At 36.4% G+C, this 27,064-nt stretch overlaps 1 protein-coding gene across 1 annotated transcript in view; it reads left to right on the top strand.

The window, feature by feature from the left end:
- Positions 1-27,064, top strand: part of PHTF2 (putative homeodomain transcription factor 2) — a 53,728-nt gene that overhangs the window by 12,272 nt on the left and 14,392 nt on the right. Inside the window, exons 2-10 of the mRNA XM_086462436.1 lie at positions 1,631-1,687; positions 2,103-2,114; positions 5,448-5,517; positions 8,032-8,190; positions 13,271-13,436; positions 14,126-14,290; positions 19,390-19,591; positions 21,860-22,018; positions 25,247-25,465. Of these exons, the coding sequence (XP_086318562.1) occupies positions 1,631-1,687; positions 2,103-2,114; positions 5,448-5,517; positions 8,032-8,190; positions 13,271-13,436; positions 14,126-14,290; positions 19,390-19,591; positions 21,860-22,018; positions 25,247-25,465 (1,209 nt within the window). The remainder of the gene's footprint in view (positions 1-1,630; positions 1,688-2,102; positions 2,115-5,447; positions 5,518-8,031; positions 8,191-13,270; positions 13,437-14,125; positions 14,291-19,389; positions 19,592-21,859; positions 22,019-25,246; positions 25,466-27,064) is intronic.

Consider the following 27,064-nt stretch of genomic DNA (forward strand, 5'->3'; position numbering starts at 1 on the left):
CCGCCCCCGCCCCCCCTTTTTTTTAATAACATCTTGTAGTTTAACACTGAAGACAGAAAAAGTAAAAGACAGCTCAGAACAATGTTTTCTGGTTTAAGGTGTATGCACTTGTGCTCGGGCCTTTTATTTCATTGCAGTTTGTAGGCTGGAAGGAGCAGGCACCCTCTTGCAGTAAGATTGAATTTAAGCAGGTTCCCTCAAATGGCAGGGGTTCCTTTTGCCTCTCTGTCAGGTGTCTGGACTAAGCTGCTTGTATCAGCTCTGCACAGTCAGCAAAGGGACTTCGAGTCTCAGGAAGTGTGTCTGTGTCTCCCTCACGACCTGCAAGTAGTCTTGCACTTACCTGCTTGGAGTTTGTGGTATGAATCAAGCTCCAGGTATCTAGCAGTGTGTGTGCACGTGTGTATATGTCTAGGTAAAACTGCTGGGAGGGAAAGGTTTTAAAATTGACATAGTAAAAGAGATCACTACTGAATATTATCTAGAAACACTATTTGTGCAGAGTTTAAAGCAATCTGATGATCTTTGCTAACTTCTTACAAACCTCGGATACATTATCTCATATTGACTTGTTCTTGTCACTTTATCTTATGTGTGAATTTCCTGAAGTTTAAGGTTGCCCTTCTTCAAAATATCTGACAGTCATAGAGGGACTTTCTTGTCGAAAAAAATGCACACTAATTTCTTAAATTGACTATAGCTACCTGTATTGATGATTATTTGAAGTGACAGAACTCATGAAAACTGGTCTTAGTGCTAGGCTTTTAAGAAGTGCAGGCAGGATCAACCTTTAGTCTCTCTGTGATTTGGGTCTTATAAGTATACAAAGTTTTCTGAAATGCTGTGGTGAGGTTAGAGCCTAGGAGAAAACAATTCCTTTTTATTCCAATTTTTTAACTAAAAACTTGTTCACATTTAGACAAAACTAACATCTTCAGAAGAGCTTCATGAATAAATAGACTAGCAGCTTAATATGGGTGAACAAATTTGGGAGTAGGTCGGCTAGGAATGTTATTTCATCAGGGCTTCAGTGGGAAAAGTGCCACTTCCTGATACTCTTCGAGTTTTCCCTGGCCTGTAATCTAGTGGATTACCAGCCTGACTGTGTATTTTGTTGTTGTGCGATGTTAAGAAATAAAGCTCAAGACAATGTAGCTGTAAAAGTGGGTGGAATGGAACGGGAAATATAGAGGGAGATGATTTGAAAAATAATTAATTAACTGAAGGTATGGGTTCAACTAGATGTGCATGGTATTTTCTGTGAAGTTAACCGAAAGACTGTGTCGGTGTTGCTGCTGTAGGTCTGCTCTCTGTCAGTACTGAGGTTGGAATCCCGACCCAAAGTGGGAGGGAGTGTGGTCTTCCCCATCCTCCGGCTTGCACAAGCCATGCAGTGAGGCTGAGGCTGCCTGCTTGCTCACCTCTCCCCTCTATCTCAACTCGTTTACAGATTAGCTAGATCCAGTCCAGCCAAGATGGAATGGATAAGATAAAGATTTCTTTGTAAATAAGTCTCCCCAAGAAAATAACATGCTGCCTTCCTGCTTGTCTTGTTGAAGATTGATTGATTTTGTTTGATCAGTGTCTTTTAAAACCTAATGTAGTGTTTTTTTTGTGTGATCTTTTTTAGATTGGGGCATATGATCAACAAATATGGGAAAAATCCGTAGAGCAAAGAGAAATAAAGGTAATAAATTACAGCATTTCAACTTTTTTTTTGGCCAGTTATCAGCTGTGCTGTCCGTGGTTGTGTATGCTGATGTAATTTACAGTGTATGTGGTGGTATTTAATACTTGTAGAGTAAAACTAGACTCCTGGAGTGTAACCAAATGTAACCAGCATACTATGCTCTATTTATTTTACATAATTAATAACTCTGCAGCAATTAGTGTGCTGCATCTTTCCGTATCTCAGTATATATATTTTTTTTTTTCTTTTCGGTTATCTTAAGCCAGGACTTAGTAGTTTTAGTACCTGCCTTTCACTTTTCTTTGTGATGAATTCTGATGTCAGTTATCTGAGCTCTCTTTACTTTCAGTTAGTTACCTTATACCTGCAGTTTACTTTTCCTCCTTTATGATGCTGTCATTGTTTTGTACAGTTTATTAGACTGGTAAGTACTTGAGGTTTTGTTTCCCTGAACAAGCAGTTTAACAGCATTCTTTGCGTTTTGGTGTAACTAACAGTGCCATCAATGTCTGCTACATTGCTGAATTGTTTTGGAGAAAAAGAAATCAATCCGATGTGTAATAGTTTTATGGATTGTATATCATGTCATACTCCATGATGTTAATTTAATTAATTTTTTCTTGCAATTAACCTTTTTTCTTCAAATATTGCACACAAGAAATATGCTATTACTGCATGAGTTTCAAGGCATTGCTAATTCTTAACATTAGCAAAATGTACATTGCTTCGGTTCTCCTGTGGGTGGTGGTTTTTTCCTCCCTAGTACTTACATAGCAAAGGAGAATCTGCTGGGGGCGGGGTTGTTTCCCTTACAGGGAAACCATTACTGCCTTTGAACTACAGAGTTCCCCCATTTCTGTACAAAACCTACAAACTAACTTTTCTGTTCGAGCTGATGGTATTTTTAGAAGTGCTGCTTCTAAACCTGATGCCCGAGCCCTTGCGGCTGTAAATCCCGGTCTGGCTGAGGGCGCAGCGTGCCCCTCTGGCAGCACGCTGCGAGGTGCCCGGTGGATCTCGAAGGGAGCACACTTGTGGGCGCAGCCCCAGCTCCGCTGGGAGAAGAGCTGGTAATACAAGCAGGAGTCTGTTGCGGGACAATTGTGGTGCCGTTTGTGTGAAGTGCGCAGAGGGAGGGCTTTCCGAACGGGTCCTGATGGTCAGTACAACTGACTTCCGACTGAGACCCTAGCGTGTGGCTTGTTTCCAGGGTCCTTTCCAAGACCATGAAAACCAATCGCCGTTATGGCAGAAGTTCTTGTAACTACTGTATAACAGGACATTATTCAAATAATTTAGTGCAAATAATGCCTTGTGCTTATTCGCAATGCATCTTGTTTGGCTCAGGAGTCCAGTAACTAACACATTAATGGTGGTGTCTATAGGAGTTGCTGTTGACGGAGTTTAGCGTAATAATGGCAACACTGAAACAGACTACTAAATTCGGGTAGTTCATTAGCACTTTAATCTCAAAGCTACTACAGTGCTGTTTATAAATGTACTTTACTAAAAATAAAATATTATTTTATAAAAGAAAATCTGTTTCATACTATAAATTTACAGTTTAGTTTAATAGAATAGATTCTATTAAGATTAATTTTAAAATTTGTGCAAAATAATTTTTACAATAATAGCAACAATTTTAAAGCTTTTTTATTTAAACTTTATTTTTGGTTAGTTGTTAGTTAGTTGAGATGTGTCTGCCAAATAGAAATGATACAGACTAACTGGATGGGCCTGAACAGTATGAAACACTGTGAATATTTTTTTTTAATTACCTGAGTTTGAAACACTGCTGTTTTCCACCTACATTACAGATATTTGTCATGCATTAAGAGAGTGGCAAAATTGCATCTTACTTAATAAATGGAATTCTTTCACTGCGTGTGGCAAAAAGCAGAACCAATCCAGTGTAGTCCATGGACGCTGAAAGCGTTTGAGATTTGGCCAATGGGATTTTTAAAGAATGTGTCACCACTTCTTTTCCTATGACAGACACATCAGGTTCTACTGTTGACTTATTTTTTGCAGAATGCTTTCTTTAAAATGAAAACATAATTTAGCCATAGTGGTAAATTTTTCCTAGGATTATGCCTGTGTTTCCAGGGAGTTGTTTCTTCTAAAAGACACGCACGTCTTTATTTAGACTTTCAAGAAAAATCTTGTGGCCCGTAAGCAGCAATACCTTTGAAAATTATTATATCATTCAGCATTTTATTTTTAAGCTTTAGATCTTTTTATGAAATAGAGTGGCTAACTTATTGCAAGATTTCACAAGATTCTGTAGCTGGTTCTAGAGTTATAATAATTTCCAATTACAATTATGGGCTTGCTTTATCATTCACATAAAATTACTGCAGTTTTAAGATTGCTGTTCTGTAAAATCTTGCACATTAAGCTCTTTTCAGTGCTTAAGTCTGCAATACAATTGGTTTTCTGTGTTTGTCATCCTCAGAGCACATTTTGTCCTATCCATGTTTGTTAGATGTATTGATTTTGTTTTCTTTTAAGCAAACTCATTTTTCTAAGAGACGCATCAGGTAGACGACAATATATCTAGTTCATTGTGAACAATCTGATTTTTTTTTTTAAATTTTTATTTCAGCATGAAAAATAAATGCAGTTGAATTTAGATGTGGAAATACATTGAGCTGCACTTTACCTATTTGAATCGTTTGCTTGATATTGTTCTTATGAAGGTTAACATTACTAGATCTCATTGAACTTTTGCTCATTGATAATAATTTCATTTTTAGACTTTCATCTGAATGTAATGTTTACATTTAAGCCATAAATGTTTTTACATGTGGATGAAATATGACAGTGGTGGAAATCTACAGTTCACCAGTGCATTTAACTGCTTTTTGAATGAAAACAGTTAAACCACTTCCATGCTAACTCCATTGGTACCTGAAGTATTTTTTGAAATATTATGTTTTACTCTGCATGAATTGTATTCTGTGGAATCATTATTCATGTGATCAAGAGCCTAATCTAAAGGGATCAGAATAAACTCACAGCTGTCTCTGAGGCTTGAGAGTGCAGCATCGCATTAAAAACAAACTTGAAAGTTTTGCCAGATCGTTTGGCTCTTCAGTGAAGGGAGATGCTGTTTCTAAAAGACCAAATAAACTTGCTTTTTTTTTCCTGCTGCTTTCCTGTTGTGTGGGGTTTTTTTCCTCGCCCTCTCTTTGATAGGCTAATCTATATTCACTATTAAGAAAAAAAATCAATAATTTTCTAGAATTTGGATTTCTGACAGTCGAACCTGTTGATTAGTGGCTCTTGATGATTTGCCATATAGGTTTGGAATTAAGGAGTTGCAATATAAACATTTTGTGAAGTTTAATTAGAGATCTAAGGAGAAAAGAGATTCAGGAAAGTGATTTGTTGCAAAAGTTCTGAAAACCTAATATAAGTGTATTACTAATTCTTGCAAGTGTGTGCATATGTTGTCTGCATAATCCCAAACCATGGGAGATGAGTGCTCAGTGCTTAGCTATGTTTGGAAAATTAGCTAATGGGTCAGTAATTGGTTGGGTTTTGTTTAGACTGTAGAGTGTTTAAAAGGCATTTGTTGTGCCTTATTCCTTGGAATGTTTATTTTGTAGTACTTTAAATCTATGAAGTTGACATATTTGTCTGAATTTTCAATAACAGTGGAGGTTAAATACAATTACTGACCACATTGATATTTTTTCTTTTGTAATGTCTGTCATCTGCACGAATGTGTTTTGATAGTATTTGCCTGTTGCAGGGTTTGAGAAACAAACCAAAGAAAACAGGACATGTGAAACCAGACCTCATAGATGTTGATCTTGTAAGAGGTAGGTCATGAGCTAGAAAAAGCTGAGTTTCTCAGTATAAAAATAACTGCCATCCTGTGTCTTGTAATAAAAGTGTATTAAAGTATTAAAAAAACCTCAAAACAACCAATCCTATGCAACTCCTCTCTAAAGAAGATGGGTAGGAAATATTGTTAAAAGATGACTTCTAGATTAAAATGAAGGCTTAAAAACTTGATTTAAATTTCATGGTATAGATTTAGATTTTGAAAAAAAAACCCCAAACCTACATGGATTGCTATGGATCAAAGTTTTGGAGTTACTAGTTCAGAAATCTCCCATTGCCATACATTCAGACTTCTTCCAAATCTTCTGACTATCTAGAGGAGAGGTTATGTTGAAACTTCTGGAGAGCAAAAATTTATAGGCCTTGAATATGTCTCACCTCTTGTAAGTAACAAAACAGCAATGGAAGGTCAGATGATAGGAGACTTTTCAAAAAGGCTTTATTTAGTCTTAATTTATTTTTATCTTTATTTAATTGCCCTTGTGCCTCGTGAAGGCTAGGGAAGATATTATTGAGCATTTTTTTCCATGAGCCCAGCAGCCAGTGTGGTCTCCTAAATCCATTCCAGGCAGTGCTCTTTGAATTCTGTCTCTGTGCTCTCACCCTTAGAGATACACGGGCATCCTCGCACCCAGAGCTGGCCTTTAGAGACCTGCTCACCCCCTTGCTCCAGGCTGCTTCACCCCTTCACCAGTTAGCCCGGCTTGGTCTTTGCTGGCGCTCGCGCACCGTCTCGCACGCCCGCGCTTGCTCAGGTTGCTGGCACCACTGACACAGCCCCCCCCCCCGCCATGCTCTTGACAGCTGACTCCTGGTGCTGGCACTCAGCCCCCCGCACGCTCACAGAACAGACCACCCCTCGTGCAGTATAGTGTTAAAGAAATTTAATAAGAAGATAGTACAGACTGTGCTGGTCAGGCATGTAACACGGCCAGGCGAGCAGTGGTGTACTGAGCAGCAGCTATTTACATCTGACCAGTCCTTTTTATTCCCTTACCCCTCAGTTTCCCTACACTTGTTCCTCCCCAAATCACCTAAACCCCTTCTTTCCCCCCCCCTCGGTTTCTTCCCTAAACATCCCATAGTAAGTCCTGTGCACTCTGAGCATCTTTTCCTCTGCATCCCATGGTAAGTCCCACACCTCTGGGCAGCAACCAGCTTTTGTCTGAAAGGTGGTCTGGAGAGCAGTGACTCGTGGTGATGGTTTCACACCTGGACACTGGGGCTGGTGGCTCTGCTGGGACAGCCCTGGCCGGGGCCTGGTCAAGGTCTTCCTTCCTTGATTTGGATTCCTGCCTGCCCTTGTGCCTCTGTGCTGCTCTGGGCTTGTGAAGGTGGGCCTTTGAGGGGCTGATGGCTCCAGAGGTGGGTCTAGAAGAACCCTGGCAGGGTGGTGTTGGGGCTTCCCTTTTTGCCATTGTCTCTTTGAGCGCTTCTGCGGGTGTGCAGATGAGCTTTTGTTACATCATCTAACAATGTAATTTTAAAAATGGGAATGTGAGAGAAAGAAACAAAATCAAGTAAATAACATTGGAACTTTAAAGAAGCAGAACTGAAAACTAAATGTTTGTAGGAATTAAGAAACAGCAGTAGACCAGTATAGTGATATACATGAATAGCATTTAAATGACTGCGCTGCACGGATGTCTAAGTTGACATTCATATAGTTCCAGTACTGGCAGTGTTTTACCTGTGCCAGCACAGAGCTCACTGATGCCAGTTCTGCCTGTAAACAAGGTGGAGATGGCGCAGCAGCACGCAGTGGTTGCCCTTTCCAAGCAGTAACCTTGGCATAATTTAGGTCACACCCCCATTAAGTAAATGTTACAGTTTTCTAGCTGCCAGAGAAGTGGGAATTTGCAGGAAGAAAAAGAAATTGAGGGATATGAGAGAGGAAGGACATTTGAATGAGTGAGATGAAAAATGGTGTAGGAGAGACAAAGATAAATTATTCTTTGGGTGGCTTCCTTGCTCCTGGGGATAGTCTTCAGTTGGACAAATAGTTCTCTGTACTTCTCAACCTTATTCCATTTTCCTGAATGACATGGCTGGAGCAATTTACAGATGTTGATGTTTTAGATCCCTTTGCTGTATTGGGAAAGGGCTCTGCTGTGCCTGCACAGGCATGTGGAGTTTTCCTGTTGCTTCATATCAAGTTTCTGACACCTCAGTGAAACACAATAATTTTTAATAATTTATTTTTAAAATAATTTTGACCTAGTAAGAAATGGCAATGTTTTGTTATTTACACATTCCAAAATCTAGGTGCTTGTAGAAGTTGCTGATAATGGTAGTCAAGAGTGCACTAACAATTTATGCAAATTTTGGATTGAGGAGATAGTGAAATGGTGGAAATACAAGATTTGTTCAAATAATTATGTTTAATAATGGCTCCTTTAAATAACTGTCTTAATTACTCTGCTGTTGAACTACAGTTGTTATTAGCCATAACAATGAAATACATCACAATTTCTTCTCTTTTTTTAAAGGCTCTGCTTTTGCTAAAGCAAAACCTGAAAGTCCTTGGACATCTCTGACCCGCAAAGGAATTGTGAGAGTTGTTTTCTTTCCGTTCTTCTACAGGTGGTGGCTACAAGTGACATCAAGGGTCATCTTTTTCTGGCTGCTTGTTCTTTACCTTCTTCAAGGTACAGTTGGATTACAGGATCAGCTTCAACTGCTGTTTGTGCTGTTAAGGTTCATTCCAATAGTTTCAGAAAATATTGGAACGATGCAGTCCCAAGCATGTGTCTTTTGGTTAACGTTTCTTTTACACATATAAAGGGACCATACTGAAAACGTAAGGATTTCCTCACAGGCCGCCTTCAGCATTTAGCACATGCATTGGTTCGTTATCTCGGTATATTATTTAGGTTTTGAGGACTACCGAGTTTAGTTCAGGACTGAGCAATATCAAAGAAGACTTTGGCTTAGGCAGTGTATTTTGTCATGGGCTTTTGGTCTTTTTGGTACTTGTGCAGATCGAGAGCTCTGATCAAGAAGCAAGCAAAGCCAAACCTGCCAAGGTGTGTCCAGCTTGTGCAGCCTGGTAGGATGATCTGTTTGACCAGTTTCCAGTTGTCCTTCCATGTGATATTTTGTCACATCAGAGGCAGTGAACTCCTAGCTTATGGTTAATCGGATCTCAGTCGTGCTCCTGAACGACTGGCAAATGGGGCCTTATTGTCCTATGTACTGCTGCTCTTTTTTCCATTGCAATGGGGAGACTATGCATCTTAATTTTGTATTCCTAGGTTATAGAAGGACTTTTGGGCAACTGTTAACAAACAGAAGGCAGTTCACAGCTTTCGGGATGCTCAGTCTCGAGTTCTAGTAGTCTGACTTTGTGCTTCTCTTAATTATATGTAATATATAAGAGGAAAGTTAGAAAGGGAAGAAAGTAAAGTAGTGAGTCAGTTCTGACAGTGTGAAAGTCACCGAAAGAATAAGTGTATCAGAAGTGTGTACAACAGAAATGGAACAGAAGGTTAATGAATGTTGGGAGCTATTTAAGTACCCTGAGAAACTAAGTGACTAGTAAGTTTTCCACTGAAATCCAATTAAAATACAATATTACTTTTTCAATTTTGCCATCTGTCCTTGCAGTTGTGAATCACTGTACCATTTGGAAATTGTATTTAAAACAAGAAATGGAGTTAAAAAAAAAAAACCCCAACAGACAACAGTGCCTCTTGTGTGGTGATGTAAGCAGCTCTGCAATGAATTTCACAGTGCTAGTGCCCCAAAACTTGAAATATTGACAAATAGTCATGTGGTCTCCTATCAAAAGATTTCCTTATCCCCATTTCTGAGATAGATGCTTCAGAAGTATTGTTGCACATGTTAACATTTGCGTATGCTGTGGTAAGCAGTCCCATAGTGTTAATAATATTAGTCTCATTTTATAGTAATGTAGGTAGTAAAATATGTAAGTCTTATAGTTCATTTGTTACCATGTAGGTGGCATGTTCTGAGAAACACAATTATGGTAAGTTTTTTATGTTCGCATTCTTAAATTTATTTTAAAAATATACTCACACTTAATTTGTGGAGCCTTCATGAGACTCTCAAAGCAGCAAAATAGTAAGACAATGCAGATTCTTAGTGCAAGCAATTTTTTTAGGACATTAATTACAGACCTATCTTGTAATGAACTTTTCCCTTCAGATTTCTTGGGATCTACGGTTTACTAAAGTTATGGTTGTAATGCATCATTTCCTTAATCCAGATAGTCTGTAATGTACAAAAGTGTTTCTGATATTTCTGAGGCTGTGAATTAACAAATATTGGAAAAGAATCAATAATATTCCATATTACACTATAATCCAACTATTTGAAACATATTTATGTTTGTCATATAAATTGTGCTGAATTAACTGCAGTGTTTTTGATGGTTTTTGAAATAAGTTGAAAGACTTAAAATGTATACATAGGTGGAATTAAATTGATGGATTTTTAAATTGAAAGCTATTTAAAACAACCTCCCTCAAGCCTCTTCTTCTAGCACCTCTGTATAAGTTTTGCTTACATTTTACTCAGAAGGTGTGCTCAGTTACTCATTTTGTACAAAATTGGTTAGGCAGCACCAAAATGTCAAGAATCTGTTATGAAAACTTAACAACAAAACACTTCAAATTCCAGTGGCTGTATTTCTGCCCTGAATCTGAATTTTGTCTTGTCGCTTGGACTTCCTGTCATTATGACAGATTCTGAGTGACACTGTTGTAAAATGGTCTGAGTTTTGTATATATTTAGTTAAATGATTTTATTTAATTAAGAAACATTTTCTATAGATTTATGAACTGCATTGCATATAATTATTGCTTTGAAATTGATTAGCTTTAGTAGGGCACTTGCTAGCATTTATGTAAGTCTACGGAAAAGAATTCTTTCCTTGGCTGTAGATTTAAACTCCAAATTTTATTTGCATTGGTTTCCTTTAGTATAAAGTATGATTAGCAGAATGTGTGATAAGAGAACTACAGGGAAATGTTTTTTGTCCAAGGTCACAGAACAGGCCAATGACTTAAGGTAGAAGTAAAACCTTTTTCTTCAGACTTCTTATCCATTTATAGCACTACCTCACTTTTACTTTTAAAACGTTCCTATATTATAATATGAAAATGAGGTGTGAAATTATAGTGTGTATCTCTATTGTGTATTTCTGAAGTATGAAACAAGAAACTTTAGTAGTGATATAATGATTGTTTATTGTGGTGAGATACATATTTATGTATTGTATGCATTTTTACATTTGGTAGTAAAAATATTTTAAAGCTTTAAATGCTATAAGAATAAATGCCCGTTGGTTTAAAAAAATAAATTGCGTGAAATGTACAATTGCGTTCTTTGATACAGCTTTTTGCTCAATGTGTTACAATTTCATTTGTGTCCATTTCACAAAATAAACAATTGTAATTTAGAAAAGCGTAAGTCCAAATATTATAAATAAGTAAAGAAGTAGCTAAAAATGTTGTCAGAAATTCTGTTCCGAGACCTCACTGTTGGTAGGAGCAATTCTAGGGTGAACTACAGCATATTGACACACGGTGCAGGAAGACATTCTTGGATTTCCCTCTCATCCTACTGGAAAGATCAGGAGATTGGTATCATTTTCTTAAATCTGTGTGAAACTTCATGGTGGGAATCTGCAATCTACAGATATGTATCTTCTGGAAGAAGATGATTTCTTCTAGATAACTCTGCTTTGCTAAATGTTTTCTACGTAGCAGAAGAAATCTTGTAGTGAAGTTTGAAACTGTGGAGGCCTAATCCTGCAAATCATTTCACATGAATCTGTGGAGCTCTGTGTTCTCAGAATTGTATGTTTATCAAAGTTGTATGGTAGGAGTCAAAATTGGCTACTTATTTACACTTTATTAGCTTATGAAGCTAATTGTATGTGTGAGAAACTCGGATAAGATCAAAGATCATTTAGAAGGAGGTAATATTAACCATACCTTTTACTACGTGTACTTTTTTTGTTTATTTTGTAGTAAGTTGATTGATGCATACTGTCTTTCTGAGAAACTTCATATGGCAAGAACTTAGTTCACATATAGTAATGAAAGATACCCTCTGTGTTCTACGTAAAACTTCTGTGCTTTGATTTAGAAAAAAGAGTGATGGAAAATTAGAAATAGATTACTGCAATCAAAATAATGCCATTGTTTTGTATGTTCATCGTGTTTCCAATGCTGGTTACCTTGGTAAAGATTATTTAATGAAAAACACATCTAATCTCTTTTTGGTGGTAAAGGTTGCATCCAGGTATCTGCTGTGGTAGACGTGGCTTCATGTGATGTATTTCAGCTGTTTGAATGTGGCACGTAATTTTGAATATGACTATTTTTTTCAATTAATTTTAGTAAAAAATTGATGAAAGCAGTTGAAGTTGTAGCATGTATTGTGCTAGGAGCAGGTCTAAGTTATGGGTCTTTCACTTCTTGGTGGTACAAGAACAAAACCAAGTTCTCATGGGATGTGCAAATGTTAGGCACAGAGAATTATTCCCCTGTTCTGTTTCTGAATTGTTTCTTGGAGTTTCTGGGGTTTTTTTTCTTCATAGCTTCTCTCAGCTGAGTTACAGGACACAGCACTTCAAGCCACAGAGGCAGAGCAATGAGGACATAAGAATAAGCAGAGAAAAGAGATGGACTGCCTCTTCTCTCTACCCCATGCCTGTGGAGTGTGTTTAGGTTGACCTAAAGCCTGTAAAGACGTTTCTGAGTTGTAGAAGTGGTTGGGCTCTGGGTACAAGAGCAAGAGCAGCTGCGTGGGTGTTGGCTGTAGGGTTACAAAATCATCAGTGAACTATGGAATTGGAATCTTTTCCAACCACAAGTGCTAGTTGGAGTCCTGGTCACTTAAGCTGGGTTACCTCATCGTTTACATGGTTCGTCTGTGATCTTTCCTCATTACTAGAAAATACACACTCAGGTCTGTGAAATGTATACAGGGTTGGCACTTATGCATGTCTGTCTATCCATATAGGCAATTTTGTCCTTTGACTGGAATATGGAGTTTAAAATGCATTCTGCTAGAGAACATAAAGAGTTTCTAGTCTCCAGTCTGTTGGCCCTTACAGTGTTGAAATAGGTGTGTGGTTCCACAGAATCACAGGCTGAGATTGGCAGGGCCCTCTGGAGATCATCTAGTCCGAACTCCTGCTCGAAGCAGGGTCAGCTGGAACAGGTGTCCAGTCAGGGTTTGAGTATCTTCAAGGACGGAGAGACTTCAAGCTGTCTGGACAACCTGCTCGTGGTTCAAGGAGTCCTGTGCTCACCTAACTTCTTGGGTTGTGCTGCATCACTATAGGTGATACAGAATTAAATTTATTTGGGCAGCTTTAAGGATTATGTTTCTTTTTTGGTTTTGTCTCCTGCTGAAGTTTCACTTTAATTTAAATTTGTCTCATGACAGATCTAGCTTTCCAAATGTGTTTTTTCCACGCCTTACTTCATTCTGGTGCCTTTTTTGAGCAATAGCTGTAGTAACACAAGTGTAAAAGAAGAGATGGATATTAAGACAGTAGGCAACTGTTTAAATCCTCATTACTGCCTATTTCATTGCAATTATAATTCCTTTCTCTCACAATTACATGGGTTGGTTTAATATGTGGGTAAAGGCCTACATCTGACTTTTTCTTTTTAAGAAGAGCCATGTAATGACTTAGCCATTTCAGGCATTTCAAATACTGAACTCGACTTCATTTCCCTTCTTTTCCAGTTGCTGCTGTAGTGTTATTCTGTACAGCCCAGAGCCCACATAATATACCTCTGACTGAAGTAATTGGGCCAATATGGCTAATGTTGCTACTGGGAACTGTGCATTGTCAGATTGTTTCAACACGAACTCCTAAGCCGCCTCCCAGCACAGGGGGTAAAAGAAGAAGGTATAGTCTGTGTTAAAGTACTTATGGTTTAGGATTGTTAAACTATTCCAAAGAATGTGCATGAAAAATTGTAGAGGGTTAGTTTCTGCTTTGCAAGACATGAGAAATTGGTACTCTCTTTTTAGCTGAAACTTTAAAATGGGTGCTTAATTACTGCTCTTTAACTTTTACATATTGACTAATTTATGGTTTTTTTATTTGGATGTTAATACATTGAATCTGACATTTTGCCTCCGACCAGTTTGCATCTGAATAGTGGTGGAGTGACAATATTTGTTACTGCAAATTTAGTTTTAGAACTCTGTGCAGTACTGACTAATGATCTCTGTGGGAAGCATACGTTAAAGGAGATGCTCTTTGATGCGTAGAACTTAAGTCTTCCAGCACTTCACTGGATATGGTTTGCTACAGTGAGTTGTCCCATTAAAATGGGAAAACTTGCAGCAGCGAATTTTGCAGTAATAAGCCTCTGATGATGAGATGAAATGTATTTTGGGTTTAAGTGTTATAATAATGAATAAACGTTATACTTAGTTTTATTAAATGGAGTTTATTAAATTGACGTGATAAAGCTTTAGCATATTTTGAAATGTTGCTTGTTTTTGCATGCTTAAACTGCTGAATGCGTTATAGAACTAGTAGATTGCACTTATAAAGCTACCTTCCAATTTTAATCTCTTCTGATGAAGGAAATTAAGGAAAGCAGCACATTTGGAAGTACATAGGGAAGGAGATGGCTCTAGTACCACAGATAACACACAGGAGGGAACAGTGCAGAGCTACGGTACAAGCACCTCTTGCAGTATTGGCGCTGTCTTCAGAGATATCTGGCATGCTGCTTTCTTTTTATCAGGGTTTGTATTTATTCAAGGCTACGTATGTGTTAGAGGTGCACTATCCCTTTTCTAAGTAAACATTGATGTAATGATTAAACTTCTGTTGATCTAGTTTTGATCGTAAACTCATCTCGGTATTTGAACATGTACTAATGTGTTGTTTCTTGACTTTTGCAAATGCTGATGCAATAATTTTGACAAGATATTGAATTAACTTTTAGTTAAATTATATTTTGATGTAGGAGTACTCTGTGGGCTGTCAGGAATGAGCCAGCTCAGTTTCTCAATTTTAATCCAGTGAGAAAATTCGACTCTTTAATTTTACTTCATTACATTAGCTGCTTATTACTTGGAGAGAATGCTTATTGAACTCTATCACTGTCATCAAATCACACGCTTTTTTGAAGGAAAAGCCTTCAGGATTCAAATAGGCACAGCACTTAGTTTATAAATAAACATTAAAGATACATTTTTGTAATGATTGGAAGAAACATCTGACCCTGTTACATTCCAGAGATGTTTTGCAAAAGGTCGATCTGCTAATGCAGTCCTCTGGGCAATTAAAAATTTTTGTAAAGAAACATTCTGTAGCAGTCTGTATTTGAGATATGCTATACACACAGCATTGTGAGTGCTGTATATCAGCATTAACAAGAGAAAATACGCTCATAAAATGGTATGAAATTGAGAAAAGGGATACTGCAAGTTATTACGTTGATGTTTTGTTGTGCATGCGGCATCTTAAATATGGCAACACTAACATGTCTGTCATACTTGTGATATGTGCTCCTAACCACTGGTAAAGCCTATCTTATGTTACATTCTGGGAGTATCTAGTTGAAACTCTGGAGAAGTTTTAAAATGTTTACAAATATTGCAAGAGGAAAGTTCATTTGACTTTTTCCTGTGTAGATTAAGCTAGCTTTGAGAAACTATGAGTCATAGTGATAGACACCTCTGCTGTTCTTTGGGTCTGTATGCATTACTTTCTGATAAATTTGGAGTATAATCTTGTAAACTTCTGAATGTTTTCTGTTCATTGAAGATACTGATCTGCAGTAAGAAGAGGAGTGTTGGAAGATTAATTTTTTTCTTTACCTTCCCTCATATTTGGCTTAGAGTGTTTTCAGTTGAGAAGGGCTGTGTGGGACTTGCTTAAACCATTTAATGAAAGGTAGTGTGTATATAGATGTTAAGCATCAATGATGACTGCTTAGCATAAACAGTATCTTCAAAAGATGAAGAGCACAGCGTGATGAAGGACGCTGTTAAGTAGCCCTTAGTCATTTGTTACCTCTTCAGTTGCAGAGGCAGAGTTGGTTGTGTGTCTGAAGCCATCCAAACCGTATCGGGAGCTCATCCAGCTGAAAAATGACATTTTTTCCCAGGAGATCATGCAGATCAGTTTCTTCATGTAATTTTTTTTTTTGTGGTAATGCCAACAGTTTTGTCAGCAGAGTGGGATGGCAGAATGGGGCTAGGGAGGAGTAAGGAGCACAGCATGGAGTACATTGACTGCTTTACTTGGGGATGTTGCTGAAGAAAATCTTAGGAAACCTCCGTGCAGGGAAGCTGTACAGGGACATCTGTCCTGTTTCTTAAGACACATTTTAAAGCTCTTCAGATAAGCACATTAGAATGTCTCATCAGGGTTTATTTACAGCAGTTTTTCACATGTATTAAGCTTTGAGATACTACTTTCTGGGATTTTAAATATAATTCTCTAACACATAGTTTCAAAATTAACCTCAGAAATTGTGTTCTTTGCTTTAGGGCAGGACCCTGTGTACTTAGGCCGTTTGCCTGAACTCAGGTCATTGGTAATCTGGAACTGTGAATTCAATAAATATTCTTTTGAATGGCACAACTCAGTCTGTCTAATAAAACATAATTCTAAACTCTAATCCAGCACAGGAGCAACTTAGAAAATAGTAATTAGTAGTTTCACTGAAAAAGAGGACAATATCCAAATAGGTAATTTATTCAGAATGTAGTAATGGTTTGGGGCTTTGCTGCAACTATGGAAATCTTACAATTGTAAGTTCTTTAAATGTTTTGCAGCGTGAACAGGGAGGAGACTTTTTTTTGACCAACCCCAATGAAAATACATGGGAATAGAATCCCTGACAATGAAAATCTACAGTCTTCCAGAAACTTGATTTAAATCTTCCTTAATATTTTCTCTAGCTAATGCATGAATAAGACAAAGTCATTCTTGACTTAGCTTTTGCATATGTTCAAGCTTTTTAAGACCTTGGATTTATTCAGTGTGTCATCCTGTCTTGCTCTTAAATACTTTTAATTCTAGTAGGAAATTTTAAAATTAGATTGATGATGTATATATATAGTAATTCTAGGAAACTATACATTTCTGTCAGCTGGGGAAGTTTTCTTCATGTTTGTTACTGTGTTGGTTTTTTTTTCTTTAACACAGTACAGTGCATGAAAACCTAACTTTAAGCCCAAATTTATGCTTTTCTGGCTTGAGGCTTACACTTAAATTTAGGGATTCTTACAAAAAGTAACTTTGGTTCCTACATTAGAAACAAATGAAAGACTTCAGTCAAGTAACCTGTTTTTCAAAATGAGCCTTAGTTGATATCAGACTAGTAGTTGTCTTGTGGTTTTAGCACTTAGACATTGCTTGAGTTGTGAAGTCCTGTCTGAACAAATTATACGTACATCCATACATATGTTCATTTTTCTCTTAGCTGTTCCTACTCAACTGTTTGAGGCTGCTTCTTCATAGTAGTTCGAAGTTTCATGTGAAACGTATAAAAACTTCTCAGATCAAACTTCGAAGAGTTGTCCTGTTATTCCACTCATACAGTTTAGTAACTTGTGGAGTAAGTGTCTCTGACTGGATGTGTGTGTGTATAGATGCGATGAGAACCGCATTTCCTTTTGCACTGTTAAAAATAAATTATTTTAAAGTGCTGAAAGTATATTTAATGTGTTAAAAATTGGCCTCTCTGAGTTCCTGCCTATTGCAGATAATTTAATAGTAGTGCTACTTCCTTAGTGCTTACAACAGAATTTACTGAAACTTATTATTTTACAATGAGTTGCCACTGAAAGGCTGATACTTGCTTTATTCCAGAAGTGGAACAGCAAATTTTTCCACTAAATAATAACCTAAGCTTTCTCTTTATTTAGTTGTCTTATCTTCATTAATTTAGTTAAACAATGACATTATAGAATTAAAGTTCTAACATGTTTACTGTTGATAGTTTGACCTTTTTGTCCAAAGCCTTGATAATGTTTTAGGTGATTTTCTTAATGGACCTAGAAAATTCAGACTCTGTATGTCTGCTAGCACATTGGTAATCTGCAAACGGGAGGCTGACTAACTGCTTCACCACAAAACATGTGCTGAAGCATCTTCCTGTCTCTTAACCGTTGTAATCCTATAATAAAAGTTATAATCCTATAATAAAAGTTATCCCATGCCAATATTATAATAACTACAGAAAGTGTTTCTACTGGTTTTGTACTCATTTAGAAATTTGCCTAAGAATTTTGGGAATAGGTCAGGGAATAGTAGGTGAGTTCTGTAGCTTCTGCAAGAGCTTCCTACAAGAGAAGTGGTGCAGCAGTTACTTTCATTTAAAAAAACAAAAAAAAAACCAAAAAACCAAAACCAAAACAACCAAAAAACAAATGCTGTTAGATTTTTTTCCAGGAAGGTGGAATGAGATTAAAGATGGGAAAGGAGAGTGAAAGACCTTAGTAACATTGTCTCTTCATTATTTTTTCTGCATTCAAGCAGATTAATGGTTCCTTTTTGGATTTTTCGTTTTTTATTCATCCCTCCCTAGCCATTTCTGTGTCCAGGTCTCCACTGTATATGTGGAATAGCTTATCTTGGGAGGAATGTGAGGCACCAATCCCAATTCTCCTGATCCATTCGATGTACATATTAAAGAGGAATCTAATCTTCTGCTGTGTAATCCAAGCTCTCACAGAATGCCTCACTCCTTAGAGAAAGGCAATGCATATTCCCTCGTAGGAGCACAAGATCAATTGCACAGATTCTTGATAGTTTTGTGACCTATGTCCAGTGTTCTGTGTTCAATAAAAATAAAAAAATCTGGAAACTTGATTTATAACACTTTTTTTTTTTTCCTCCCTCACAAGTGTTCTGGGAATCTAACAAACGAAATCTAATAAATATAAGATATTAATTGCTTTTCTGACTTTTTTTTTTTTCCATGTCATTTACTTTGAGGATACAGAAGCTTAAGTGAAGACTTAAAGTAGTCTATTGAAAAGTTAGTAAGCTGCTGTTCCTTTTCATTCCTTCATCAACTGCACTTTCTAATTTGGAAGTGTAATCACCTAAACATTTGCTTTGAGAAAGCATTTTTCTGGCATTAGGTATTCTTGCTGCTACGACTAGATAAGGGCCTTGACATCTAGAGAACGTTATGGAAGACTATTCATCAATAATAGTAATTAAGTATTAAGAAAAATAATACTGAAGCATAATTCATGAACTTACTTTGTGATGTGAAAACAGGTTTAAGTAGTGTGTTTGTAAGATATGTCAAAATTTGTTGCCAGGGATGTTCCTGGATCATATGGAAAAGGATAAATCACCTTCTGTTCAGTAGAGTTGTCAGTAAGCAGAATATATTTAAAAGAAAAATAACAACAAAAAAAATCTGTGTACAAAGTACTAAACAGCATGTTTGCTTGCAGCTTCAGGAAATGGCATACTTGCTTTAAATTAATAACACAGAAACTTTTAGCATACCTCTTTTTTTGTTAAGATAGAATAGAGAAGTTCCTCATTTACATTTGAGGCTTATGGTTCTATTGCTAAAGTTGCTGTGAAGTTTTAGTTTTAAAACAGGTTTCCTTTTCCTTTCAGTAGCTAATGATATAGTTTTCTTTCAGACACTTGACAGTTTCTTTTGTAACAATTTTAGAAGAGGATAATGGGTATTATTTAGAAGGTTAAATAGCTACAAGTATTGCATCAAATGTTAATATTATTAGTTTGTGGTCATCTTAGTAGTAAAACTAAGCACAGGATGAGAGGGATAAGCAGGATTGAGACTCGGAAAAAATTGAGAGAATCCTTAATTTAATACATGTATTTGTTTCAACTATAGATCTAAGAAAGCAAAAAACTCAATAGATAAATCCACTGAGACTGATAATGGCTACGTGTCCCTTGATGGGAAAAAGACAGGTAAAAGCAGTGAAGAATGTATGCAGGCCCATGAACGTCGATGTGAAGTGATTAAGCCAGAAGAATCGGGGTGGAACACTGCAACAGTGAGAGATGCCTTCAGCAATCACAGCCATCACAAAGTAAGTGTGCTTCGTTGCTTTCAAAGCAGGATTATTAATTTGTCAAATAATGAGGTGTATTTTTATGATGCTTTTGATGCATTCTTACCTAATTTATTCTTAAAAACGTTTTTAAAAATTAAATTAGGCTTAGAATCCAGGGGCCAAAAATTATGCTTGGTCATCTTATTTCATCCTTATATTCCTAGCCTTTCCTTTTTCTTGCAGGAGGATGCTTACCGACATCTAAATATTCTTTGCCATTCTGTATTTCAGTGCACAAATTTGTGTGCTGTCTTTTATCTGTAGGTTTTTTCCAGACCAGCTAGATGCACTGTACCTTTTCCTGCCTCTTGGGTACTCAGGGCAGAGGTCTCTCTCTATGCTAAAATGGAACAAATTTGGGATTACTGACAATTTGTAATTTTGAGGTCATTCTGAGCATCTGCTTGTGAATTGTCTTCATTTTCTCCTTTTTTTTTTTTAATTGATCTCTATAGAAGATGAAGAAAACGCATGATTTGCCTCTCAGTGAAGTAGACAGGACTCTATAGTGAGGAATAGGGATAAGATGGAAGCATAGGAAGAGGTCATGAAAGAAAGCACAACTTTTGATTTAGCTGGGTATCCCAAATACTGTATTTTCATCTTGCTGTTCTACAGAATAGCTTTTCCAAAACGTTTTTCCTGCCTCTCTGATCTTTGTCATTTGAACATACGTTGCCCACCATTACCTCTTATATTTGACTCAGTCTCACTAGTATTTACCATCAGTGATCACTCATAGCAAGGGTTTTTCCATGATAATATCAAAGGGAAAGTTATTCTACTGGAAGTCTACAAGTACACATTTTTGTAAAGGAAAGGCATTCTTTGTGGATTTCATAGCCAAATTATTTAACAACCCCTTAAAGATCCATATGATTAAGTCAGAATGAAGGTGATGAAGGTTCATCTTAGGGCAAAAACTTCACTCTTGCTCCACAGGAGGTGCTTTCTCAGCAGGGAATAGCAACTGAGGTTCGGTTGTCTTTATCAATTCCAAGCATTTTGCATTCTTGATGAAATTCAACAAATCAAGGATTTTTAAGAAAAAGTAATTTCAAGGATTTTTAAGTTTCTTCAATAGGATGGATGAGATGTTTTTTCTCCTATATTGGATTTTAGGAGTCTGTTAACTGGAAGTTATGCTAGTGGGGGACAGGATTTTGTTTTGTGGTTTGTTTTTTTTTTTTTTCAATGACAGTATTTCGAAATGAAGAGGTTTATATTCAGTTGGTTTGAGCTTTATCCTATTTTTCGATTTGCCATTCTCATCTCTTCCTCCAAAGACAATCAATAAATTTTTGGTACCACTGCAAAAGGAGGTAGATAAGACACCCAGCCTGTTCTGCCTGTCCTTCCTTCTCTGTGCAACTCAGCTGTTAAAGTAGTGAAATGACCTGACCTCGAAGCATCTCACAAAACAGTATTTATCATGGGAGAGAGAATAATGTGTAGGTTGCAGGGGAGGAAAAGGATTTGTTGTATTCATAGAGAATAGTTCTACTATTTTTGTCCTTTTGGCATTTCACTGATGACAGGAAGACTCCAAAGGAAACTCTACAGGGTCCTATCTAGTGATCTCATAATAAATTACAATGTACAAAAAAGTTTTTGACAGCTGAATGTTCCTTTGCTGCCCTTTTTTCTTTCTGTTACTGCAAGGGCTACTTTAACTTTAGTTTAAAATCAGGAGAATAGGAAGTGGAGTAAATTAATGGTCTGAGTATTCTACATGGAATCTGTAGCACTTTATTGTTGGAAGAAGAGGTAAATGTTAACTTTGTACTGTATGTGTTGATAATTAAATGTTACGGTGTCTGCTATCACAGTTTTGGAGGGGTTATTTGGTTGGGGTTTTGGATTTCTTTTTTTGTTTGGTTGTTTGTTTGGTTTTTGGTGTTTGGGGTTTTTTTGTTTTTGTTTTTTAATCTTCTGGACATTGCCTCTAAGTCTTTCTTCATAGGTTCAGTTTAGACAAAATCATATTTAGAATAAGAATGCCAGAATTGTACTTTAGAATAATATGAACTAGCCCTTCATTGTCTGAGAGGTGTTCGTCTTGATATTACAATTTCTATTTTATAATTCCTGCTGTACCACTTAATTTTGACAGTTGGAAATGTATTAATATCTGGTTTAACTGAGCATAGATAATAATGTTGCAGAAATAAATTTTATTTCAGTAGTTGAGAACAAGACCTAGAAACTGAGTTTGTCTTATTAATACTATATTTCTTGCACTAGGATGCTCACAGGACTGTGACAAATTTATCAGATGAAGTTTCTAGTGAGGAAGGGCCTGAAACTGGATATTCTTTACGTCGCAATGTAGAACGCACTTCTAGTGATTGTACACTTCGAAACAGGAAATCTCACCATTACAAGAAACACTATCCTCTGGAGGTATTTTCTTTTCCATTTCTTTTTTTCTGTAAATTATTAAAACCTCTTGGGTGTCTTGTTGAATAGATATATTTTCCTCAAATATTTTTCCTACTATATTTGATTTTAAGAGTCTTTAATGGAAGTCATACTAGTGGGGGACAGGGATTTTTTAGGATTTTTTTTTAAATAACAGCATTTTGAAATTAAGATGTCTTTATTTAAGTTGGTTTGATCTTCATCCTATTTTTCCATTTGTTGTAAGGAGCCTAAAATATATTTTGCATCAGGTTATGGTCAACTCCATTGCTGTCTCTTGACACCAGTTATCACCTCTGGAAACTTGATTTGTTACAGAAACAGTAGCAATTGACAATATGCAAGTTTTCATCGTGCTAGTGCTGCTGTTTCCATTTAATTAGTATTTTGGGTTTACTAGCCTTCTTGTGGAGAAGTCTGCCTCTGCCTCTGACTTTTCGTTCCCTCATGTTTATTGAAACAATAATTTCAAATATTGTAATGAAATCTCAACAAAATCATTAATGTGTAAAAATACTGAAATTTTAAGAGACTTGGTGGCATCATAGCTTAGAAAAGGGGAATTTATAGATTCCATATTAACCGAGTCCTTAATTGTAAGGACTCAGACATTGAAAGAGAAAGGGATATGTTATTGTTTATTTATTTATAGTTTTAAAGAAATGCTCTTTTTTGCTAATGTTATGCAACTTAACAGATATATGGACTCTTTTTTTTTTTTAAGGCTGTATTGCCGTGTTTTTCACTAGCACTATGAAAAAGAGTGAAGAGTAATTACAGCTCTGACAAAAGTCCACTTACAGATGGGCTGAACAGGCAGAGCCTCACAAATAAGCTTTCTACTTGGTATAGGAAGTGTGCTTAGAAGGGTTTAGCTACTGCTTTCTCTCATTACAATTGCGAAGCCTTGGAGTTGATGTTTTGCATGAAAACATTATTAGATATTTTATTTCATTTATTTCTCATCGACTTTGGTTAAAAAGATCCAGAAGGCTAACTGAGTTGAGTGTTTAATACCTTATGCATGTTTAGTTTCAGATAACTGAACAGGTTGATACTTGGAACTGTTTGTTTCATATTACAGAAGATGTCTCTTGACTGTGTACTTGTGCAGCTGGTAGTACTTGACAAGAGGAAGCAGAAAGACGTGATTACAGTCAGATTTTTTTTTTTTTTTTTTCGGGTTAAATACATTTTCTCTTGCATAGAGTGCTTCAGAGCTAGGGAACACTGTGTGGATATCTTCAGAAACTGAAGAGACTAAATTTGGTCCGCGTGTAGCTTTGGCAGTAATATTTTACACTTGTTCCCCGTTTACTTATCTGACTGACGCCATGAAAGAGGAAGCCTTTCTTTATTGTTACCAACTCGCCTCCCCCACACGATTACAAAGGAAATGAAACAATAGTTTTTAAATCTGTGAAAGCTTTCTTTGTATTTAAAAAAAAAATAAAATTAGTGAAGTCAGTGGATATACTCTCAACTTCTGTCCTACATTTTCTTTTATCTTCATGTTTACTTGTCAACTTAATTGTTGTTTGAGCAAGCTTTTTTAATGTTCTTACTTTATTAACTTCAGGACTCAATGGTACGTGGTAGTGACTGCCTTCTGTAAATAATTTTTTTTTAAGAAAAAAATATTTCTGACACTTTCTGCATTGATGTTATCCCTCACTTTGTAAAAGAAAAAAAAAAGAGTTCAGACCAAATTTTCTTCTAAATATTTCTTTACAATTTGTTTCAATTACAAAATTGCTTACGTTAAATACATTAAGCATGATTTTCAGGAAGAACAAAGAACATTTCTTCAGACAGTAATGCATTACAAATCGTATTAAATTAGTAGGTGTGCTGAAACATTGTGATTTCCCCCCCATGTAAAAAATTTGGTATAATTTCAAGAGAAACTAGTAAGAAGAAATACATTTTGTTTTGAGAGGGAACGGAAGTTGCCAGAGGATGGCGATGAGAAAGATAGTACTGCCTTTAAGGCTACCTACCTGTCTTGCAGGAAATGGATTGTGATTGCTGTAGAAAGTAGTTTAAAGCTCTTCATTCTTGTTCTGAAGGCGTTAGATTGTTTCATATGTGTGCATGGGGAGATTTGAATGTCCTGAACAATATTTTTCTTGCTTTATCTAAGATACAGGTAAAATTTGAACATAATATGCATGTTTGGTTAAACATAATTGAATATAATAAGTACAGTTTGGTTAAAGTAATCAAAATTTTCTGTATGACTTCGTAGATTACACATACGTCTAGTGTTAGCTGTGTATACTACTGCTTATTTTTCCTCTCTGTGCCTGATGCGTGTTTTCAGACAAGCTCACTCTGTCTTTGAGAAGATATGTTGGTAGTAACAATGGGGGAATGTGGTTTGTAGGGGACTCTGAGAGTCAGTTCCTCTTTTATTACAGGCTCCTACATTTAGAAATGTACTTCTGGAATATATCAAGCTTTCTTTTAAAACTAGTTAAATTGTGTCCACACTGCTTGCTTGAAAGGCTGTTTGAATGCCTCAGGTCTTGGATGACGAGAAATACCTGTCCCTTCTTCCTCCAGGGCCTTGCCCTTTCTAGAGAAAGAATTCCTTGCTGTATGAAGAAGTTAATAAGTAGCTAAAGTACTTCAGCTCCAAGAACTAGAGAAAAAAAAATCAAAAGGTCAATTAATTTAAAATACTTTGTGAATGATGCTTTTCTGGCTCTTGGTCATGCTTCTGTATTACAATTTCAATCCAGTGTATATGGCCTTAAGCCTCACTTGTTTCACATTTTCACTAAAATAATGAAACTGTAAAGTGTTGTAAAAGAGGCTTAATTTATAGCTTATAAAATCAGAAGTTTGAAACATAGTTGGAGTCTGTGGCTTGATAATTGCTGTTAAAGTCAAATTTAAGACGTTCTAAAAATCTATAAAATAGTTTCCTTTTAATAGTTAATATGATTTGATTCTTCATTGTGTGACCCCCTCCCCAACAAAGCAGGGACTGTGGACTGTTACTTGTTTGCACAGTGTCTAAAAATGTGCAGCCTCTTAGACACCTCTTCAATAAACACATAATTCTTTCTGGTGAGGAAGATAATAGATTGGATCTTAAAAACCAGATAAATGCAGATTCACTAATTTGAACTGTATAACTGTTCTGTCAGGAAGCAACATCAAATACAAAATCTGCATTAATTCCAATGCATACTTTAATTTCAGGATACACCTAAATCAGGTACTAGCTGCAGTTCTCGGTGTTCAAGCTCCAGACAAGATTCTGAGAGTGCGAGGCCGGAATCGGAAACTGAAGATGTGCTGTGGGAGGACCTCTTGCACTGTGCAGAGTGCCACTCTTCCTGTTCCAGTGAGACAGACGTAGAAAGCCCTCAAGTGAATCCATGTGTGAAGAAGGAATACAGAGATGACCCCTTTCATCAGGTTGGTATCCACCAGTTTTGAATTATTTTTCTTTTTGCACTACACACAAGTTCAGTATTACAGCTTTATCATATGTCAGGAGGCCCAGGAGAAAGAACTCTGTATTAAATGAAAGTAACAAAGCCAAAGTGATTTGATAGAGTTAAAACAAGGAAAATTTGATTTCTGCTACTCGGTCATTAATTTGTCAAATGAAGAGGGTATGACAGTATACTGAAATAGCCTACAGAATATTTGAGTGTTTGAATCTTGGTTGTAGTTCAGGACGAATACTGGTTGATTTAAGTTTCCTCTGTGGTAGATGGTTCTGGTTTGGTGGGCTGGTTTTTCTTTTTTTTTTTTTTTCCTTTAGTGGAATTACTTTTTTGTGAGCACATATCAGACATCTTTGTTTGCTTATATATAAATGTATATATAGAAAAACAAGCAGAAAGATAACATACATAGTATCTAATGTTATATATATGTCTACATAATGTGTATAGATGATGTTACATGTGTATTGTATGTCTAAATTCTATTTAGACATAGTATTTTTATTTTTACTTTAAAGCTAATAATTTTATTTCCCTTCTTTAATACTATTCTGTAGCAACATATAGGCAGTCATTTTTGAAGATTTTAATGTTTGTGACGCAACACTTCAGTTGCAGCTGTCTTGGGTTAATGTTGGACAGAATCCATGGTTAATATTTGATAATTAACAATCAAGTATTAGTCTTCATTTGATAAAATCTGTTCAGATGTCACAGTGCTGGTTATATTTGTAGTACAAATCTTATCTTTAAATTGCTTGTTAATTGCGTTGCTGATTTGAACCATTTAAGTAAAGAGATGGTGAGAATGTGAAACATTCTTCTGGGTAAACATGTCCTATGTGTTGGTAGTGCATCATAAGTACTAAGGAATGCCATGCAAGAGATGGTTTAATGCTAGCTAAGGAAAAGAATTTCAAAAGACAGGCTTTTCACTTATAACCAGAATTTAAAATTATGTATTTGTTGATTTGTAACATATCCCCTTCCACACCGTCCCCCCAAAAAAACCAAGCCCAAAAGATACAGCAATTTGGATTTCATACAGTCTTTGCTTTTTTGATTTCTTTTTAGTTCTTCTTGGTTACATTCCATAGAAACACTAAAATGGAAGCCTTATGATAGGGAGTTGAATTACAGTATATGCACTGACTTTGGTTTTCTGCAGTTGAGTGTTTTTCTGTTTGATTACTATAGATTGTGAGTTTTTGAGTTTCAGCTCCTGGTATTGATACTCCCTCTACAGGGTGATCTTGGAAATCTGTGATTCAAGTCCTGCAACTAATATTTGTATTGTTTTAGCAATATAAATAATTTTTTTTCATCTAACGGAACAAAAAAAGGGCGATAATTGAGTACTTAGCAGAATACGAAGATTTTGGATAAATACTGATAAAGCAAGTAATGAAATAAAAAGCTTTACTTTTAATCAATGATAAATTAAATTTTAAAAATAATATCACCTCCACCCTACCCCCACTCCCCAAGCACCACCACTTCAGCAGTTTGATGTGCATAGTGCTAGGTGACCTGGCACAGTTGAGGGCGATTTTAATCACCTGAA

The sequence above is a fragment of the Leptosomus discolor genome, chromosome 1 (assembly GCF_034619465.1).
Source record: "Leptosomus discolor isolate bLepDis1 chromosome 1, bLepDis1.hap2, whole genome shotgun sequence".
In the NCBI taxonomy this organism is placed as follows: domain Eukaryota; kingdom Metazoa; phylum Chordata; class Aves; order Leptosomiformes; family Leptosomidae; genus Leptosomus; species Leptosomus discolor.